This window comes from Pollicipes pollicipes, unplaced genomic scaffold (genome assembly GCF_011947565.3).
Source record: "Pollicipes pollicipes isolate AB1234 unplaced genomic scaffold, Ppol_2.1 Scaffold_6138;HRSCAF=7277_pilon_pilon_pilon, whole genome shotgun sequence".
NCBI classification, from domain to species: domain Eukaryota; kingdom Metazoa; phylum Arthropoda; class Thecostraca; order Pollicipedomorpha; family Pollicipedidae; genus Pollicipes; species Pollicipes pollicipes.
In genome coordinates, this window is record NW_023596818.1 from 11,648,063 (window position 1) to 11,669,518 (window position 21,456).

The 21,456-nt window shown below is 63.8% G+C and overlaps 1 protein-coding gene across 1 annotated transcript in view; it reads right to left on the reverse strand.

The window, feature by feature from the left end:
• The window catches only part of LOC119105729 (dystonin-like), a gene marked incomplete at its 5' end in the record, with an annotated part of 124,916 nt that overhangs the window by 83,277 nt on the left and 20,183 nt on the right, over positions 1-21,456 (reverse strand). Inside the window, 13 exon segments of the mRNA XM_037229215.1 lie at positions 8,932-9,061; positions 9,562-9,722; positions 10,310-10,478; positions 11,081-11,220; positions 11,784-11,947; positions 12,449-12,620; positions 13,143-13,412; positions 13,878-14,112; positions 14,348-14,589; positions 16,539-16,808; positions 17,214-17,312; positions 17,960-18,088; positions 19,064-19,219. Coding sequence (XP_037085110.1) covers positions 8,932-9,061; positions 9,562-9,722; positions 10,310-10,478; positions 11,081-11,220; positions 11,784-11,947; positions 12,449-12,620; positions 13,143-13,412; positions 13,878-14,112; positions 14,348-14,589; positions 16,539-16,808; positions 17,214-17,312; positions 17,960-18,088; positions 19,064-19,219 — 2,337 coding nt within the window.

Sequence of the window (21,456 nt, forward strand, 5' to 3'; positions counted from 1 at the left end):
CACCTCCGCCTCTGTTTATCGGCTAGGGCGCGACGTCAACAGCCAGTGCAGCAGACGGGCCGTGCACTGGCTCGTCCGCCCACGCCGCCGCCGACCAGTGGCAGGTCAACAACGCGCTGGAGTGGCCCCGGGAGTCGCATGACGCCCAGCGAGATTGGTTCGGACAAGCGCAGCACTCGCCAGCGTCCGGCTGATAAACGGTAGCTATTACCACGGTCATGCATGGAACAAAGCCCGCTGCAAGGCGCATATGTCTTTGCCCTGGCGTTGTGTGGAGAGAAGGAGAACGATAACGATGGTAACGATAGCTCGCCGCACGATATAACCATCAGAGGCGGCCATTTGGCGCTTTGATTAGCCCCAGTGACGGAACAAAAAAATCATCCACGCTGATTTGAGCTTTCACCGCGTTTGTCAAAGAGATAAGTGCACCTGCTGGAAAGCTGAGAGTCCGAAGTCATTACTGTCCACGCGCATCTTTATCGCGCGCGCATGCATAACACATGAGAGTCACGAGATTTGAACTGTGTGTTAACTATTTAACGTGTAAACAACTTCACGAAAGGCCCACCCACGAACGACGTGACAGCGCGCTGCGTTCGTCGCACCTAATCAACAGAGCTTCCTCCTGTACAGCCGGTCTTTATCCCCCTTGGAGAGATGCATGCTTAAATCCTCCAGAGTAATCCTACAATCTGGGACCCGGATCCGGACCGCCGACGCCTTCTGCGGGATCTGGATCTCGCAGGATGTCCTTCCAAGCAGGGTAACTATCCGCTCCCGAGGCGGTTAGCGGCGGGGGAATTAGGCAACACGCACCTGTTGGAACGTTCCGGCCACAATGCGCATGAGCGTGTGGCAGCGGGACCGCGGGGCGGGGGACCGTACCTGCAGGCGGCGGCGGCTGGGTACGCCACAGCACCGACACCTGGTCGTGCAGGGTGACCGTCAGGTCGAGCATCTGCACGGAGCGCTCGGAGGTCATCGCAGCCCCGCCCCCGTCACGGCCCTCACTCGGTCCGCACCGGCTCACCGCCCCGGTCACGTGTCTATCGGCCACGCGTCCGTCACTCGCGGCCGTCACTCTTCCGTCACACGCCCGCCACTCCCGGCCGTCTCTCGCGCCACCCGTACCGGCGGACGCCCGACCCGACCACCCCACGCACGCACCTGCCCCAACTCCAGCCCGGCCGGCCGGCGCGCGGCTGACCCGGCGTCGGCCGCCGGCGCCGCAGGGCACGGCGCACCCGCCCGGGGCGGCGATCAGCGTGGGCGCGCGGCGCGTCGGATAAATCACAGCGCGCGCGCCGCCGCCGGTGGCCGCCGCGCGCGGCGATGACGTGATAGATGGTTGTCCGGGCGGAGCGGACGGCCGTCGCCCACGCGCAGCAGGTGGAGCGGCACTGGCGGCCGCAGCAGGTGCTGACGGCGGTCCCGCAGCGGTCCCACGCCGGTCCGGCGACCCCGGCCAGGGGTCGCGTGAAGCCAAGCGGCCGCCAATCAAAGGGGCGCGCACTAGGTCGGGATCAAACCGAGCCGCGCCGGCGGGTCAGGGGAGGTCGGTCTGCGTCTGACTTAGAGAGCGGCCCCACCGCCACAGTGATTCTGTTCATTAATATGTGCATGTCATTCAGCGTCGCGGAATTTCCTTTTCATTCATTGATCAGGGCCTTCGCCATTGTCTTCCTGGTGGCGAAGGGTTATCTGACACTTGAAACTTTTAATGACGTCCGCACCCTTTTTATCTACATGCCCCAGCTAAGGCGCGAGCATTATACAAACAGCGTAACGGTGCAAGCCTGTGCTGCGTATCTCACAGAGCCTATCGCCTATCGCGTCAGCCGGCTGTGACAGGTTACGGCCCTAATGAGCGATGCAGTCGCCCGCCTCAATAAATAACCCGCGCCCCACCTGACCACCCAGCCCCACCGTCCTGCCCTCCGTACCAGCCGCCTGCTGTGAGGCCCCGGCGAGCCCGGCGGACAGCACTGCCCCGCCGGTGGTAGCCCAGCGAGCGTCGTGACCCTGCCGACCTGGACATGCGGCGAGCTCGCGACAGCCGAGGATCGAGCCGCCGGCCTGGGTCGCACAGACCCCGCTGGTGACGGCGGGATGACGATGAAATATCACCGCGGGCCGGGTCGGGTGGTCATTCGGGGTGAACTACGGCGGCAGCCGTGCTGCCCGAGCTCCGGTCGTCGTCAGGCCAGAGCCAGCTGGAGTCGGACCTCGACCCATCGGTTTCCGCTGTTTTTGCGGCGTTGTTACGACGCGTCTGCAAGCCGTCCGCCTGATTTACGACAATGCGGCAGTGCCGTAAATCAACAGCCAATCACAAGACGAGCCCGGGTTGACTGTTGCTGACATTTGGCTGTGCATAAACAAGGCCGCTGGAATGAATGGGACGAGGCGCCGACGCGCCATCTACCATGTGTTTCGCATGTCGGACGGTCCCGAGATAGAGCAGCCGAGACAGCCGCATGACGCCATCGTGTCGCGCCGCCTGCGCCAGAACTGCCACCCACTTGGCCTGGCCGCGTCGTCGCTCTCCGAGGCGCAGCCAAGGAGGCGGGGATGCCCCCCCCCCCCCCCCTTAGACACTCATGTTTCACTCAAACAACCAAAAAGTTCATTTAAGAAAGCAACAAAAAAAAACATGAGATCCGTTTGGGCCGAAATATCTCAGGAACAAAGTCGAAATCGGCAAAAAGCAATCTGTGAGGATGAACTGACGACAGAAAGTTAAAATCAGCGTTATGCGTGATCACCTGGCTCCCCTTCACAAAAATAATGATGCGCCCCGCTCCCTCCCACCATCAGTTGAACGCGCTGGAAGCCTCACAGCACCGTCTGTTGGCATATGACCCCGAAACGACCGCCAGCGTCGTTTCAACACGCCAACGCGCTAATCTGAACACCGACGCCAGCCGACTGCAACTGAGCAGCTGCCGCTCACCGCTGCCCTCCGTCTCCAAGCGGCGGCGGTAAACACGGCCGGGCGCGAGGCGACGCCCGGCCGGGGTCAGGAGCGGGGCTCCGGGCGGGGGCGAGGCGCTGCGATCGCCCAGAGACGTCGGCGGCACCACCGCTGGCCGCCACCAGCCAGGGTCTGCAGCTTACCCTCGGTCCGCGGCGAGGCAAGGGAGACCGGCTCGCTCATGCTTTCTGACTGCGTGATGGCGTCAAGAACGTCGGGTGAATTGTCAGGAACAACCTCTGCTGGCGTCATTTGCAGTGAAGTGAGGGCGTCAGCAAACACATATGGCTGCCTCCCAAGCTGGCGTGACCGAGTCCGCCTCTGACCCGCGGCTCCGAGCTCCGGGTCCAGTGCAGCCGATATGGCTGCCTCCCAAGCTGGCGCGACTGAGTCCGCCTCTGACCCGCGGCTCCGAGCTCCGAGTCCAGCGCAGCCGAGCGCCGTCGACAGCTGGCCTACCGGCCCGTCGGCGACGCTGCTCGGGCGACGACGGACGTGACCGCCGGCGCCCGGCCCCGCCCTCAGCGAGCAGCATCTGGAGCGGACAAAAACCGCCGCCGGCCGACGCCGCGCGGCGTCGACAGTGACGAACGCCCGGCCGGCGCGGGCGCGACGGCGGCGACATTTCCGCCGGCCGGCCGCGCCAGACGGCGGCGCGATCCCCACCCGTCACCGTCGCCGCCCGCCTCCGCCGCATCGCCGGCTCCTCCGCGATGGAGCGCCGCCGCGACCGCCGCCGCCGGCCGGAGCGCGACGGAGCCGGAGTCACGTGCGGAGGTCAGGCGGCCCGGCTGCTGCCAGCCGGCGCCGCGCGCCGCGCCATAAGTATATTTATATCAACAGGCGGCCATTGTGGCGGCGGCGAGCGGCGAGGCAGCGGTCGCACCCTCGTCACTCGCGGCCGGTCATGCGCGGCAGTCAGACCATCGCTGAACGGCCGGGTTCGGCCGTCGCTATTCGGGGAGACCGGGCACGGTCAGTGGGCTGGTGTTTCGTGCACCAGCTACTGCGTGCCAGCAGACCATCCGCGCTAAGCATGCAAGGGGCGACTAAAAACAGAGGCTTTTATCTCCCGGCGACGATCGATTGTGATCACGCCTTATGGCCGCGTTTAAAGGGACAGATCAGTTAACACCGTTTCCGCCCGCGCGCTTCCCTCGGCGCTATCGACCGTGTTGAGCGGGCTATCGGCCACCGACAGGCGCCTCTCCGACCGGCCCGACCCGGTCAGCCACCACCTCCCCAAGCCCCGGGCCGGCTCCAGGCGAGGCCATGCCGCCGCGACCGGTCGGCGTCAGGCCGGTGACGTCACCCGCTCTCGCCACCTCGGCACGTGTGACGTCACCCGGCCGGCCGGCGCCGCACGTGGGCGCCCGGGAGCGCACCGGCGGCCCGACGGCAGGTCGGCGGTGCCCGGCCGCCGGCGGCGCGCCCCGGCCGCCGCGAGCCGGCCGTCGGTGACCCCCGGCCGACCGTGACCCCCGCCGATCGACCGGCGCAGCCTCGGGCGCCGCCCGTGACGTCACCGGTCCGGAAGCACTTGCCTCGAGCAGCTGGATGGAGAGGAGGCGGCGGAGCAGCGGGCGCGCCGGCGACGCCGGCTCTGGCCCGCCCGCCCACATGGTCACCGCTGGCTCTCGCGCGCCGTGCGCCGTCTCCCTCGCCGACGACGGCGCACTGCCGTCCCGTCGCCCGGCGACCGGCTCGGCGTCGACGCCGACGAGGCCGCTCAGCTGGCGGCCCGGGGGCGCGGCCGCGCGTCGCCTGTCGCGCCTGCGCTCGCCGCCGGCACTGGCGGCGCCGCTCGAGGCGCGCTCACGGGCGGCGGCGACCCGAGACGGCGCGTGCGGCGGCGGCGCCGCGCTCGGGCGCGCTCGCCGCCGCCGCCCCTGCGCTCGTGTTTACAGGCCGCTCGACTATCAACGCCCGGTCCGATCAGGCGCCCCGGCGCGCTATCAATCCGCCGCGGCGCGGGACGCAACACGGCCGCCGGGGCAATGCATGCTGATGGGCGGCGGCCGGGCCGGGCCGGGCCGGCTCGCGGCGCCTCCGCCGGGCGACGGCTTCATCGGCGCGCGCAGAGTGGGCGGCGCGCCGCCGTGCCCCACGCCCGCGCGGCGCGCCCGATGGTATCGCCGCCCCACTGCCTCCCGCCCGGCCTCCGGAGCCGTTTCCCGTCTGTTTCAGCCCGATCTGTCCGGGCGCGCCAGCGATAAGCGTCCAGGAAAGGCGGCGACTCAGTTCGCTCCGCCCGGCCGGCCGCCTTCCGCGCGCCGCCCGGCGTCCATTTCTCACCAGCCCCTGCGCCGCCGCGAGGAAGCCAGACCTGCCTTTGCATACGAATGCCTCCAAATTGGATTCGCTACATAAGCGGGCGGCGCGGGGTGCGCGGCACCTCTTAGGCCACTGTGCGGCCGCCGAGTGTTTGAGCGATGGCAGCGGCGCGGCGCGCGGACAACAGGTGTCACCGTTACGGGTTGGGGCGTCCGACAAACACGACGGCTACGTGCCCCGCACGCGTCAGGAGGGCCGCCGCCGATGGCGGCCGGCCCCACACCCGCGGCACCGCAAAACGAGGCCATTAAACCGCGCTCTGCAGCGCAAACGGGTTTCCAAGGCTAGGCCGGCGGCCAAACAACGGCGAAAAAATGCATCTGACTTTAACATGAGCGGTGGCGGCGGCCGGGCGGTGGGCGGTGTCGCGGTGGACGCCCGGGGCGATCCCTCCGCGCCGCTCTGTCCTCGACCCGGCCCCCCGATGGCACGGCGAGCCGGCAGACGCCGCCCGGACCGGTCAGTGCCGCCACTTGCATCAGCCGGTAGCCGCGCGGAGGGCGACGGCGCGCTCCACCTGCATACGGACCTGCCGCTACGCCACCACCCCCGCCGCCTCCGCCGTCCGTCGCGGACCATCCATCGTACGGTTCGAAGCAGCCGGCCTTATAGGGGCGCCGGCCTTGTGGCACGCGCCGGCGCTCATCGCGCGGCTGCTCTCTGCCGGGCGCCCACGCGCCGCCCACGCGCCGGCCTCGCTTCCTGGCCGGCTGGGGACGAGCGCGTGGCCAGCGGGCGCCGCGGTCGGCTGGGGACGGACCGCGGGCACGGACGCCCGTGGTTTCCTGTTGACGGCCCGTCCCGCGAGCGTCGCATCGAGGGACTCAATGCTTAAGCGCAACCGTAGAGTTGCGTCGGGAACCCAATGAAAACTGAAGAGACGCCAGCCAACTCTGCCGATACCGAGCACCCAGCGCAAAGGCGACCCCAACGCCGGCGTGCGCGCGCTCGCCAGATCTCCCTAAGACCGGCCGGGTGCGTGTGAAGGAGACTGTAGGGTGGTGACGAGTGAGATCACGCTCCAGAAGGCGCCGGCCGCTGAGGCCAGGCCGCGTTCGGACGGGTGGACGGGCGGGACGCACAACAGCACACACGGCGACACGTCATCCCCTTCAGCGTCGGCTGCTGGTGACCACGACGGAACACAACCAAACACAGACTCGGCATGCTGCGACATCCAACTACTCCCATTCACCCACCCACTCCAGCCCCCGCCCCCCTCCTCTCAGCGGTGCAGGTGGACCCGGCGGCAGGGTGGGAGTGGAGTGCCATGTAAACCCGCAGACTCCTCATTGAACAACACCCCGGACCGCCAAACCCGTTACAGCGCAGCCGATAAGATCACGCGGCGGCTTCTTACAGTACGCTTTCGGTGAGGGCGAGTCAACAACCATTCCGTACCAGTCCCTGGCCACTCAAGAGCGATGGCAAAAACACGGGGCGACATGGTCAAGTACAACGCAAGTGACATCCTAAAGTGGGATGCTTAGACACAAAAGATAAGGTGCTCAAATGGGTTTTGGGGTATGAGTTGTTGATTGTAAACTTCAAGAGATAGACGAGTGTGCTTTTGCGTTTTTTAATCATTCGACAATCTGCAAGCAGTGTCAATGGAGGATGATAGCGAGGATCGAACAAGAAAAACTCGCATTGTTGTTGGTAAATCAAACAGGGCAAATAAAACAAACAACAAATAAAAATGTCTGTGCCCCAATCCCGTCGAGTGTATCTGCGGATGACATGAAACAACGGCAGCCGTTTAAACAAATTTCGCGGGTACTTTGTGACTGATCACAAATGAACGACGCTACTAAATACGATTCATTCACTGATGTCCCTGGTCCTGGCGGGAATCACCTGCCCGGATCTGTCCCGCTAGACCCCGATCTCAACCCGGCCGATACGCCGCCCTGAGCAAGTAAGCCTACCATCAATATGACCCCACCATAACCGCTATCAGGGGTTCGATACTGTCTGCAGCGTCTGCAGTGTGATTCTGACTCGCCCCCAGTGTCGCCAGCGCACTAATCTCCGGCGGCCAATCCTGGTTCGTCGTCGGGCAATGGCATTAGCAGCAGCCGTGGTGCTGGGCGCCCTTCGTCAGTGCCTTGCGGGGGTATCTTATCTGGAGATCAACCTCGACGCCAGTTCGATTATCCCCGCCGCCCACCCATACTCAGTACGCTCTCTAAGCGCTCCCTCGTGAGACGCCCCCTCACCCCCGCCGTCGGGTCCACCTGACTCGCTCCTTCCCCGCCGACTGCCACGCCCCCTGTCGGGACCTACCTGTGCGCCGCGTTCGCTGCTCCTCAGCCGCACGATGGTGAACAGCGTGTCTGCCAGCGTCTGGTACTGCACGTTCAGCGCGTCCAGGCTGTCCACCACGCGGCCGGCGCAGCGCCACACGCCACCGTTGCCGACGCCGCCGAAGAGGGCCGCCCTGCGCTCGTACAGCTGAGCGGGCGGCGCGCGCTGGTTAGTGGAGCGTTAGTGGGCGGCGCGGCGTGCAGGAAACCAAGCGACAGAGAGGAGACGGAGCCCGGCGACATGGCAGGGGAGGGCAGGGCAGGGCAGGGCAGGGCAGGGCAGAGCAGGGCAGGGCATGGCAGGGCAGAGCAGGGAGGAGGGGGAGGGCAGGAGAGCAGGGCAAAACAGGGCAGGGCAGGGCATGGCATGGCAGGGCAGGGCAGGGCAGGGCAGGGTGTGGCAGGGCAGGGCAGGGCAGGATATGGCAGGGCAGGGCGGGGCAGGGCACAACATGCCGGGGCAGCGCAGAGTGGGAGTGGAGGGCAGGACATGCCAGGGCAGGAGGCGCAAGTCAGGCCGGGCGGGGGTCGGGTGTCCCAGAGCGCTCCTGTGCGTGTACCCCGTGTTAGTGAGCGTCCGATGGCGTATAGCGATGAGCACACCCGGGACGTCGGGGACACACGAGGGGTGAGATGGGCAGGTCATGTGCGAGTGAGGATGCTGGCTAGTTTATGTCACGGGGAACGCTGGGTGGTTAGTTCAGCTGATGCAATGTCGCCAGACTCCCGAAAGCAGAAAGAACGAAGCGCATGCCACACACAGCCAAACTAGCTAACTTTGTACACACTAGACTCGGCTACGGAACGCACACACATGCCGTGAGAAGCAAACGTAAAACCACGCCATGCAAGTCGAAGAGCGCTGGACTACAAACCAGCCACAGTCAGCATTGAAGTGAACCGTTTTTATTTAAAAACAATACGTCGCACTGTGGAAGGTCGAGATCATCGTACCTGGGCCAGCATTACAAAGCGGCCACCCAGCCGGTTGGCGCGCTCAATGTAAGGCCGACGAGCGACAACCTCGTCGTACAACAGCTGCAATAAGGTCAACACGGTCATAACACACACACCACAGCACTGCCACCTTTCGGACAAGCAGCACATCAACGCTTCGCATGCACGCCACCACGCAGCGGCACTCCTACCGCGGGCCTCTGCCGGCGAGCCGTGCCCGACGCCGAGCCCAAGACCCACCACCGGAGCCCGGCGCGCGGGCCGACCCGCCGGCTGCCCTCCTAGCTGACCTAGCTCGGGCTGTACAATCCCCCCGCGAGAGACGCGACGCGCACCGGCGACCGGCGCCGTACTCACCCGGGCCCGCTCGAGCTCCAGCTCGCGCTGCCGGGCCTCCGACTCCTTCTGCGACGCCCACTGGCGCTCCATCATCTCCTGCTGCTCGTACTGGCTGAGCAGGTCGGCCGCCTGGTCCACGGCGCGCAGCCTGCCGGCACGCGGCCGCTGGCCGTCAGTCAGAGCACCGACCCGGCCCGGCCACGCCGTCAGATGCATACGAGCGGACGTGGACAGGCGGCATGAAGTTTCCAACAGAATCAAACAAGAATATACATGAGCACACTGCGATCCATGAAGTGAGCTCCGGATTGCACAAACGGTCAGTCGAGGTGCAAGAAAATAGCCGAAGGTCAGCGGTTAGTCCGAGGCGTGGCCAGCAACTCGCACAAAGCTCTGGCAGCATTTCCAGCTGTTTAATATGACGCATCGTCTACTGTGGCATTGTAAAGCTTGCTCCCCATTCCGGCCACACGACACAAAACCAACTTCCGCAGATCCCACTTCGGATAACACCACGTCGTCCTCAGCCAACACCAGCCATCCTCCCTCAGTCCTGTACACACAAACGCATAAACACATCCGCCGAGCCGGCGCCTGGCCGGCCGCAGTCGACGGCAGGCGCCGCCGCCGCACCACCAGCGGCCGCACCTGTCCACCACAGCCTCGCAGCAGTTGGTCCAGCGGCGGGTCAGCTTGCCCACGTCGTCCTCCAGCTTCTCGACGTCGGCGTGGTTGCGCTGGCGCGGCCGCGTGCGCTCGGTCGCCTGGCGCGTCTTGCTCACGTCCATGTTCAGCCGCTCAATCACCGTCTGCAGGGCAGAGCGCGGAGTGACGCGGTGCACGGTGGGAGAGGGCGGAGAGAGGGGTGAGCGGGGAGTGAGAGGGGTGGGGAGCGGGCTGCGCTCACCGACGATGAAGGGAAGCCACATGATTAACGTGGTCATTGACGGATGGGACTGGAGACCGTGAAACCAGGGCTGACGTCTAGCACGCTGCGCACTGGACTGATTTCGTCACCAACAGCGGCACGAGAGGACAGCGCGTAAACGACTACGACAAATCACGTCACTGATCATTGCGCTGAATATTGGTTGCGCGCCTCAGTCTATAGGAGAGAAAGGGAGGCAAGGGTCACAACGCACACATCGGGTTCCACGAGTGCCCACGAAATGCGATTCACGAAAATAACAGTAGTGATGGATGAAGCCTTGCATACACCGAGCGGAGGAGCGTTGTCGAATCCCAGCCTCAGCAGACAGTGCCGGCACCAGCGCCAGACTGCCGCGACCACCCCGCTACGCAGGCCGAGCGTGATGACCTCTCCTACTCCTCCTTCTCCTTCTCCTCCTCCTTCTCCTCCTACCCGCCCCGCGCGCCGCCTCCGAGCGCCGCTCACCTGGTGCTTCTGCAGGCTGTTCTGCATGTCGACGAGGCTGAGGTGGGCGGAGCGCAGGCCGTCCTTGTCGTCAGGCAGCCGCCGGTAGTCGGCAAGCTTCACCTCCAGCTCAGACACCATCGTGCCGGCCTCCTCCAGTTCGCTGATGGTCAGCTCCACACACTTCATCCTGTAGGGGCGGACGGCAGGGCGGTCAGCGGCGACGGCCGGTCAGGGGCTCACGTGCGGGGCTCAGGGGCGGGACTCAGGGGCGGGACTCAGGGGCGGGACTCAGGGGCGGCGGCGCCGAGTCAGGGGAAAGGTCAGGGATATAGTCAGAGTCGAACCAAGAGCTCAGGGGCGGGGCTCAGGGGTGGGCTCGGGGGTGGCAGCGCCGGGCGGAGGACAGGTCAAAAACATTAAATCAATGTCGAGCCAGGGACTCAAAGGCTGCCACAGCCTCAGGGTGAGGACAGCGGGTCAAAGGCGCGGGGTCGGGGTAGATGGGTCAGGCTTCTGATCCAGTTCATGGCGCATGATGCACCGATATGCACCATAATCGAACACACGGAAAGCATATAGGTGAATGCTCTGGTGACAACGAGAAGGCAAAGAATAGGAAGGCAGCTGGCTGACATACTTGACTGTACACCCAAGGACATGAACCAGAGCAGAACCAATGCCAACACCGAAAAATACATAAAATAGCTTCAAGAGCATTCTTCTCAGAAGACAGTCTTCGCAAAACGCGTCAGGGTCTGACTCACGGTCAGGAACTGCGTTCAACCGTACCGCTCAATATATAAGTGTGACGTTTTCCAGAGGTTGTCCCATTTGCTGACGACGTTGTCCAGCTTGGTCTTCATCGACGGTGTCTTCTTGCTGAGGGAGTCGTAAATCATCTGCACCTCCTCCAGGGTCGGCTCGTGACGCTGGGAAGACGGCCAAACGCACCCGTCACCGAGAACCAAAGGAGTAAATCGTCCAAGTTACCTATGATTGTCTGCGACAAATATGCGATGGTTTGTCAGCTGCATTCTTCGGAGGCGAGTGTGAGAATTTACCGAGTGAGCAAGGCACTGTAGCACTGCCAAGTCAGTTAACAAGCGAAGACACCCAAATAAACAACACCAAAGCTATCTGCGGTATGCACACGCTAGACATCGCCAACATAAGAATGAAGACATCATTTCATGTTAATGTCAACACATATGTCACTCGATTGTGCACTGCGCAAACAAAGTCGACTTTATTATACGCATTGCAACTCTTCATATGGATGTCCCAAGCAACAAGTAATAAACAGTCGCGCCGTCTTAATGTCAAACCAACGAGCCGTAGCGTTGCAATCTGACAGCACGGTGTGCTTACTCTCTCCGTGCCACAACAGCCATCAGCGCCGACCAGCACGCGCCACCCGGGAGGACGAGCCGCGACCAGACCCCGGACCCCGACAGCCCGGCGGCGGCCTGCTGTCGTCGCGCCCGCCGCTCACCTCCAGCTTGTTCTCCCACTCCTTGTGGGCGACCACGAGCCGCTCGAGGTCGTCGGGCCGGCGCGGGATAGCCTCGCTGCAGCGCTCGGCCAGCTGCCGCTCGGCCGTCTCCAGCTCCACCTCCAGCGACGACACCTTGGTGTTGAACTGGTTCGTCGGGCTCGCTGTCGGGCGCCGTGAGAGAGTGAGCGCGGCCGGTGAGAGGTGAGCGCGGCCGGTGAGCAGGGTGAGCGGGCGCCCGTGGTGCGAGGTATATCAGAGGGGCAGAATGACGTCGATGGCACGCGGCAATGCTACACCTAGCCAGGCCCTGGTTGGGTGTAGCATTGTCGTAGCATTCATAGGATCGTGACGTAAAATGTGGCAAAAATTGCATGTCATCCTTCCGCTGCGAATACATCGATAAGAGGGAGACTCCATGAAACAGCAGGCTGGATGCTGAAGCAAGAGACAAAGTAGCAACAATGCTGTCATACCGACAGCATTTTATTCACACCTCAAAGTCATGAAAAATCGTCTGATGCGCGATCAGCTGATCTACCTAAGCCATCAAAAGTATCCTCATCTCGCAACCATCCAACATACATTTCTCCCCCGCCAGAATACATCACCCCATCCCCGGCCGACCCGCTCCCGCTCCGCACACAGACCCCGCCGGTCCTCACCCTCGGCCGCGAGCCGCTCGAACTCCTCGAACAGGGCGTTGACCTCGTCGATCTCGCGCCGCAGTCGGCGCAGCTGACCGTCGTTCGGGTCGCCCTCCTGGATCAGCTTGCCGGCGTCCTCGTTCAGCGCGCGACGGATGGCGTCGCGCTGCTCCTTGCCCATACCCATGAACTGTAGACGGGGCCGCTCAGGTCAGATCAGGTCAGGTCAGGTCAGACAAGGTCAGGTCAGGTCAGGTCAGGTCAGATCAGGTCGGGTCTGTCAGCTTACCATGGGGCTAGTCCGAACCCCAGGTCAGCCAGGTTCGATGGATTCGAGGCTCGTCCATCGGTAGGTTATAAGCGTCACCACCATTAGCGCTGATGCGGCACGAAGGCACCATCAGCCGCCAATGCGCCTCTAGTACGTGAGCCCACCACAGACCTATCTCGTTGCTGCCAATCCGGTGAAATCATACGCCGAATCACGTCGCGGAGGGAAGGCGGGGTAATGGGTCACGGGGAGCGCTAATGGAGCTCTGCTCGCCGATTCCGTCAGACAGCGTTCACGCCGACTGACCAGACGCGGAGCTGAGCTGTTACGCGTCATTGACATCATCAGAGACCAAGTCCGGCAACAGATATTTCGTCCAAACGCCTGCACGCACAGCGCACCGAGAGGTGCGCCGAAGTCCTTCCCGCTGAGCCACCTCACCTGCTGCAGATCCCAGCTCTTGACCACCTTGATGGTGGCGAAGATCATGTTCTGGCGCATGCGCAGTTGCTTGCGCTGCCACAGCATGATGGACATCTCGTACTGTCGCTTCAGCTTCTCGACGGCGTCGACTGCCTCCTGGTCGGGCGGCGGCAGCAGGAAGCAGACGCTGGGCACCTCGCCCTCCTGGCCGCCCGAGGAGCGCACCACCCACTTGAAGCGCTGGCTGCCGTCCACCAGCGTGCACCGCTCCTGCTTGCGGATCGACATCTGTGGAACGGAGGCGGCCAGGTCACTGCATGCCGAGAGGCCTGAGCTGCGAGACAACCCCTGGGGGGTACGAACGGCAGGTATGATGGGTATCGGTGTGAAATACCTGGGCGGAAGCAGCGACATAGCGCGTGCTGCGTGCGCATGTCCAGGTGTTCGCTGAAAGAAGTCTCATCTAATACTCCATTTCCGGTTGAGTCTCCCACTAAGCAGGACAATTCACCCCCATGCACGTTTAGGCTGATTCTCCAGCGCTAACGTCGCGTTCCGCCGCGATCCCAGTCTGAACAGCGTGCTTCATCGGGTCATGCACAGAAATGCTGCGGGCACCCTACCGCCCTTCCAACGCCGCCCTCAGCCCACCATTCAGACGCCCGCTCGCACTGCGACGCCACGCGCTTAACCCCACTGCCACATGGCCTACGTGGCGGCCCATTCCCCGCCGTCTCCCCGCCGCCCGCTCACATTGGCACTCTTGTAGTTGCAGATGCAGGTGAGCTGGCCGGTGCCGGAGACGCTGGCAGGGTCGCGGCGCTGGCGCTGCGGCGTCAGCTGGTGCGCGCGGTGCTCCAGCGCCTCGATGGCCTCCGACTGCTGCGTCATCTGGTCGCGCAGCTCCTGCATGTCGCGCAGCAGCTGCTCGCCCTCGTCCAGCCCGAAGTCGGTCTGGCTGAATTCTGCATTCAGTCGGTCGTCTTGCCTGAGGGCGGGAGATGGAAGCAGCGGATCAGATGGGCGGTAGCCCGCGGCGCAATAGACCGAAGACGGATGTTTGGCCCTCCGGCGACACTTGTGTCGCTAAAGGGATACAAGTGTCGCTAGGCACGACGGCAAGTGTGGCTGGAACATTTCGCTAGCTAAACATTTGTTCAGTGAATGACATTTGTGGGGTTCTCGACCGCCACACCAGCACGCTTCATCCCGGCGCCACTCACTCGTTGATGACGTGCGCCATCTTGTCGACGTCCTGGAAGAGCTTGCGCGAGACCTGCGCGTGCTTGAGGTGCGTCTCCAGGCAGAGCGTGAGCTGCAGCAACCAGGACCACTGGGTCTGCATGGCGGCCAGGTAGGCCTCCACCGTCTGCGCCGCCGGGTGGTGCTGCGACACCAGCGAGCCGCCCTGGTCCTGGACGGCGTTAAACTGACGCTCGCGCCGCTCTAGCTCGCCCATCAGGTGCTGTAACGGGGGACACGTGTCGTTAAAATGACGTTCACTCCGCTCAGACGACTCAAGATTACTTCCCGTCCCATCCCGCATCGAGTTATGTAACGGAGGAAGAGTGCGTTAACACAGAGCCCATGGCGAGCCGTACCGGGACATGCACGGCAATAATTGGGGAGCACTAAAAAAGAAAAAAACACAATCATATCGTACAACGACCGTCCGTGGTTTCTGACATGGAAGATACAGTCAGGCAACAAATAAGTCATGCACAACGCGGACCTCATCTACCGTAACACGAAAGTGCATGGGAGCCTGCCACCCACTCACTTTATACGGGCCACAAGTGCCTGCAGACATAAAAGAAGAAACATGCAACGTTCCATAAAATGCCCTTCCGGCAAATGCCAAACTGAAGCAGGCGCATTGCGAGTGTCCGTTGCTGTGTGTTTGTGAGCGGAACTGCCAGTGGCTAAGCAACATCGTGCCCGAAATCCTAGTTGAAGCGATCAAAGGAATTGGACCGACGTTAGGCTCGCAGCATCGACACCAGAAAGGGTCCGTGACTGTCTGTGTTCCGCCTGCACCGCGAGCCCAAATCACTTAGACGACAAAGAGACGACGGTGGCGATGTGGGCATCCAACACCACCGGACATCGGCGAGCTCTTAGTCCGATTAAAGAACCGGCGGTCCCGCGACCCCGTCCCGTACCGCAGCAGCTAACGCGGAAAGAAACGGCACCACGGCACGACGCTGTCGCAATCACGCTCGGCTGGCGGTGACAGCTGGATTAGGTCGTCGAGTATACCCTGGGAAAGTCCAGTCCGGTCACGAAAAAGGTCGGGCTGGTGTCATACGACGAACCAGCAAAGTGCATGGCGCGTTGGGTGGCCCGCATGAAGCCCTTGTCCGAGGACAACTTCTGGACGGGGTATGGAGGGGACGCTATGCATTCCTGGGCACGGACCACCCCAGGCACTGAAGGCCGGTCGACCAATGCGGACAGCATCTCTGTACCAGACTGGGGTAAAATGACTCTGGGTCGTTCAGCAGCTTGAACCCGTCCGCAATGCCTGGGCTCTATGACAAAACTCCCACTCCACCAGCCTACGCCAAAAGAACACAAGACGCCCGGCCAGCGTCCGCTGCGCTCATACATCAGCACTGTAATTTCCCTCGCGTGCCGCCGCGCGCACTCCAATTCACGCGCTGTCGGTGCGTGCGACGCCTGCCAACGACAGTGATTTACGAGGACCGCAGGCGCACACCACGGGGTCAACACAGCCGACAGCCGCGTCCGCGCTGACTGGTTCGACGCCCTGGAGTGAAGTGTCTCAGGGGCATTTAGTTTTGCGGTGCTTGACTTAACATAACCAAATCCCTCATTGCATATTTTGAACACAATGCTCTCGTTTTGGAGTGGGAATTTGCTAGTAATAGGTTAACATGGCGTGTCTTGAGCTTGTGTGATGCTTTACTCAACTGCAACACCTCACATTGGGACAAGCATTTGGCGTCAGTGGGCTTCCGCAATTGGCCGAGAAAACCGCGCACCTACTACCGACTCAATCCGCCGGCAGGGGCCGACCCGTCACGGACGGGGAGGGGGGGGGGGGGGCTCAGAACCGGCCGCAGGAGGCGCTGGTGCCGACAGCGGACGGTTATGGGCTTTGTAGATACTAGCTGTGACGTACGTCACCGGGACCGACTCTCGAGTGGAGTCCCAGTTACGCTGCATGGGCGCATCAGCCGCCGCGGAGATCACGGATGCCAGCACACATCGGTCTTCCCGCAGGGCAACGTAACCGCCCTCGCCGCACAGCCCCGCGCCGACAGCTGCACCTCCCTCCCACCCACCGCAGCCGACCTGACCATCACGCCCCAGGGAGCAGCGACAGCGGTCCGGCCGCCGGTCGCGTCCAGGCGCCATCTCCCGGGTCGCGCGCCCGTCCGCCACACTCACCTCGTAGTGCGCTTCGACTTCACGCAGGTCCTGGTTGCGGCTGCTCCAGTCGCGGTTGACCTCGGTCTCCTCCTTCTCGTTCAGCCAGATGAGCTCGTTGGTGGCACCCTGGATGAAGTCGTGCAGGATCATCAGGTCGGAGAGCCGCTTGTTGGAGGTGGACAGCAGGTCGGCGTACGTCTTCTGCAGCTGGCTCAGCAGCCGCATGTACAGCGTCAGCTCCTCGTGGTCGTAGTTGTTCTTGGCGGCCACGCACCGGTCCAGGTTCACCTGGGGAGCAGGGGGACGCTTCAGACGCGCTGGGCCAGCACCAGAGCAGCCTTACGAGCGAACGGGAGCTGAGGCAAAGAAATCCCCTACGTCTGGAGCACCGGCGTCTGGCACACGAAACGGTGTTGCAAATCTTCGCGCCGCCAAAATCAGCTTCAGAACATGCCACGACCACAGCCACATATTCACAAAACGAACGATGGAAATGTTTTTGGAGACCTAGCCCTTATGTGGCCCGTTATAGTACACTGCCTGACCATTTAGCTCCCGTCAATCATGGGAGCCGGACACCTGGCGTTCCCCCCACCCCGAGGCGACGCCCACCAGTACCGCGGCCGCTGCCGACCCACTGCTGCATCGCCGACCGGCCCGCCAAGAGCGCAGGGCGGGAGGACGGGCGCGTACCTGGAACTGGTCGATGACCTTGTGCTCTTTGTGGTGCGAGTCCAGCTCCTCTTGGCACGTCTGCAGGTCGTGGCCGTACTCGGCCTCGTGTATCCGTTCCTGCCGAGCCGCACGCGCGGGTCACGGACGGGTCCAATGCGGGGCGCCAGGGGAGGTCGGTCATGCCGAGGGGACGTGCGACAGGTCCGGGCGGGTGCTGTTCGCTGCACGCCCGGCTGGAATCCCGGCGGCGGCGCCGGGGGGCGTCGCGGCCGTCACAGCCAGACGAGGCGCGGGCCCGCTCGTATCGACAATCGTTACCGCGGGGATGACCGCGGACTAGCGCTTGGGATATTGCCGCAGGCGGAGATGGAGCATGCAAAGATGACCTACTTGGGAAATGCATAAAGATGAGAGAAAATGCAACGCGCTGGAAATGGCTGAGCGTATGACGGAATATTCTGGGGTTACGAAGAGCCGGAGAGCGGCGACAAGAAAACACGCCATACAAAAACGTCTCCACCACGGTCTTTTTTTTGGAAACTCTTATCATGACCGATTCCAAACACTCACGCGGGAACTCACCACCTTCTCATTGCCACACTTAAGGCACTCCTGCTTAATTCCCCTCCAGGCACTCCCACAGGAGCTCACCAGCCGCCACTTAAGCTACTCACGGCGCTCGTGTCTTGATCCCATCTGGGCACTCCCACGGGTACTCACCAGCCTCTCATTGACCCACTCGAGGCACTCCCACGGGCACTCACCAGCCTCTCCTTGACCCACTCGAGGCACTCCTGCAGGAAGCGGAAGTTCTCGTCCGTCTCGGTCAGCCGCCGCAGCATCGTCTCGGGGTCCTCGGTGCTCCGCTTGCTCAGCGGCAGCAGAAGCGTGTCCTGCCGCACAGACACCGATCGTCACGACAAGTCGGAGGAGGTGGAACGGTCGCAGGTGTGGACGCCCGGCGACGGGCTCAGCCGCCGCGAGAAGGCGGCCTACAGTCCCAGGTCCGCGGAACGGCATCCACCTCTGCGGCGCGAAATTCACTAGGTTTAGATTTTTCCGATGCATTAAGGGAGTTAAAGTGGCAGCTCAATCTGGTCGACAAAAAGAATGTATGGTACATCGATGTGTACGTTGGACCAAAATATATTTCTAAAAACCAAACGTGGGCACGCTTTAAGGAATGATAGATGACGGCGTCATTTTGCAATAGCCACCAAGAAACCACCGCTGCAGTCCTAACGGCGCCAGTTCCGACGTCTGCGGTCCCGCAGCCCAATCCGCGCCGTCACCCGCAGCCCACCGCCACCGGCAGCGAGCCCGGCGGCTGACCGCGACACTCCACCCGGCCGGGGTCAGCCAGCACACGCCCCGGGACCGCGGCCGGCCCGCCCGGCAGCGGGTGACCCCGGGGTGAGGCGGCCGCGGACCAGGTCAGTGGCGCGGCGACGGTGGACAGAACGGCCCGGGTGCGCCGCGGCACGCCCCCTGGCAACGACCCGCTGCGAACGTTGGCTGGCCCTCGTCTGTGCTGAGGGCTACGTGCTTTTTGTGGGTGTGCAAGACCCTTTAGTTAGCGGTGTTAACGGCTAGTTGACGCGGGCTACGTGCAATCTATTGCGACGTCTTGCGTTGCGTGTCAGTTGGTACCATGCGGGCCGTGCGGTGATGAAAGATGTTTCCAGTTGCGTGCCTCGACGTGCGCACCTCTCCCCGCGCGCTCGCTCCCGCGACAAACCACGTCATCAATTTCCCTAACCATTACCGTGACGGTGTCGACTGTACCTCCCCTCCCATCATTCCACCCCACGTGACGCCCGGCGCCACGGTCGGCCGCGGCTCGCCGCGCAGCGGGGCAGCAAGCGCACCTGCATCGTGGTGTGCACGGTCATCCACTTGTCGTGCAGCTGCTGGACGCCGCGGTAGAGCTCGGGCGCCTGCGGCTGCCGGCCCTCCTGCAGCGTGTTCACGTCCGAGAACAGCGACTTGATCGTCTCCTCGATCTGCACTAACTCGTGGTCGATCTGCGGCAGAGAGCGGGGCGTTAGACGGCAATGTAGAGTGATCTGTGTGGGAGAGGAGCCGCGCGTCCAGGAGGCAACACCGAGGGAGGGTGGCGTCGGCATGCGTCCGTGAGAGAGAAGGCCAGTGGGACGGTGACGCGCCACAAGAGCATCAATCGTCAATTCGACGTGGCGGCGACACGCATGACAGAGAGTGATACCAGGCGAACTGTCACGGCACATAGGCGTGTGCCTAAATCTCGTATCTCGCCGTCTCGTCTCCCAAGCCATCACTGAGCCATGAGGTCACCCAATCTGCGACAGCCCACGCGCCAGCGTCGCCAGAGTGTGAACTGGCCTCGGGGCAACCGGCTGCCGAACACCGGGCGCGCGACTTCGGAAAGGTCAGACAAGTCTCTCGACAGCAGCCGCCGCCGGCCAGACAAGCCTAATCCCCTCATCGAACTCGGCTCACGCCCGGCCCTGCGCCGCCGAGCCCGGCCATGCATGCGGGAGCGGATTGACATCGGTTTACACTCTCAAGAATAATCAACCCCTCCGCGGGCGCCGCTGCCACTAAACCACCGCTGCTTTGACAGCGCCCGAGCCATGCATCACACCCGGCGTCACTCCGCGGCGCCCCTCCCTCTCCTGATCGCGGGTCGGCGCTCCAGGTCACCGTCACACCAGCTGGACCGACCCCCGGCGGCCTCGCCGACCGGACGGCGTGCCTCACGCCTCTCCCTCGCCTGACGCCGGTCGGCGCTCCGGGTCACTGTCACACCAGCTGGACCGGCCCCGGCGGCCTCGCCGACCGCACGGCGTGCCGGCATCACGCCCCTCCCTCGCCTGACCCCGGTCGGCGCTCCGGGTCACTGTCACACCAGCTGGACCGGCCCCGGCGGCCTCGCCGACCGCACGGCGTGCCGGCGCCGCGCCCCTCCCTCGCCTGACCCCGGTCGGCGCTCCGGGTCACTGTCACACCAGCCGGACCGACCCTCGGCGGCCTCGCCGACCGGACGGCGTGCCGGCGTCACGAGCCAGGACGCCGCCGCCGAGAGCCGGGCGGGGCCGTCCGCCGACGCGGCCGTCTCAATGTGAGGCATCGCCCAGCAATTGTCGTCGTCGACGGCAGTTAAGCGCGTACGTGTCCGGCTGGAGGACGGACGCAGCCGGCCGGGTCGAGCGCGAGCTGGACCGGATCGTAAAACTCAGCCAAGGATCAAGTCGGGAGGCCGGAAGGATGACGCGTCAGCCCGGGGAGGCCATGAGACGGGTCACGCGACGGGTCGACACGGCCTGAGAGGCGCGGGTGCGTGCCGAGAACACGATCGACGGTGGAGCGCGCTCACCTCTTGCCAGGAGTTCATGGTGGCCGCTGACCCACGTCCACCGTCGTCCCTTACTCGGCCTCTCAGCTCAACGCCCTTCGCCTAACACACCGCGACATGCGGCAACCGCTCGCAATGTACCATCCTAGTGAGCTTGGCCACTTCGTTCCACCTTCCCGTAAGGCACGTCACCATTCGCCACCACGTCCGCCGCCCAACACAGCACCCGTCGCTCATCACAGCGCGCCCTCCTCCACACACAGCGGCACAGCGCCGCGTCCGTCACAGCAGATTGTGTGCCAGCCGACGGGCGAGTGCAGCCGCGGCCGCCGGTGCCGTCGGCCACACGCGGCCGGCGCGGCACTCGTGACCGCGGCCCGTTCGGTCGCGCCGCCGCCGCCGCAGTGGCCGCCCGGTCAGGGGTGGGGCCGGCGCGGTCGGGCCGGCCGTGCGAAAAAGGCCGGCGGGCGCCGCCCGCAGCGGCCGTTTAGCGCCGGCCGCGCCGCACCGGCCGGCGGTGATCCTGCGTAAATGGCGCCGTCCGCTGCCGCGCCGGTGCCGTCACGCTCGCGGCGCTGATTTAGAGGTCTGATTCGGCGCTGGGTGCTGGCGCCTGGTCACGGTTATCACCGGCCGCCGGTGGGAGCCCGAGGTCGGCTCGCGCACGCACCGCCGGCTGACGGAGGTCAGCCGTCGCACCCGCTGACGGCTGCAGACATCGGAGGCTATTGTCCGGCGTAAAGCGACTGAGACAAAGGCGGGGGCTTCCGCTAGCTGACACGTACAGCTGCTCGCTTCTACCGCGTAACTCGGCGGCCCGTTTTACCACGCGCTGACGGGAGCGGTTGTCAGTGTCCGCGGCGGTACACAGATGTTAGCTTCACAGCTTACTGACTACGGCACGCGTCCCTGTCCGGTGTCCGCTAG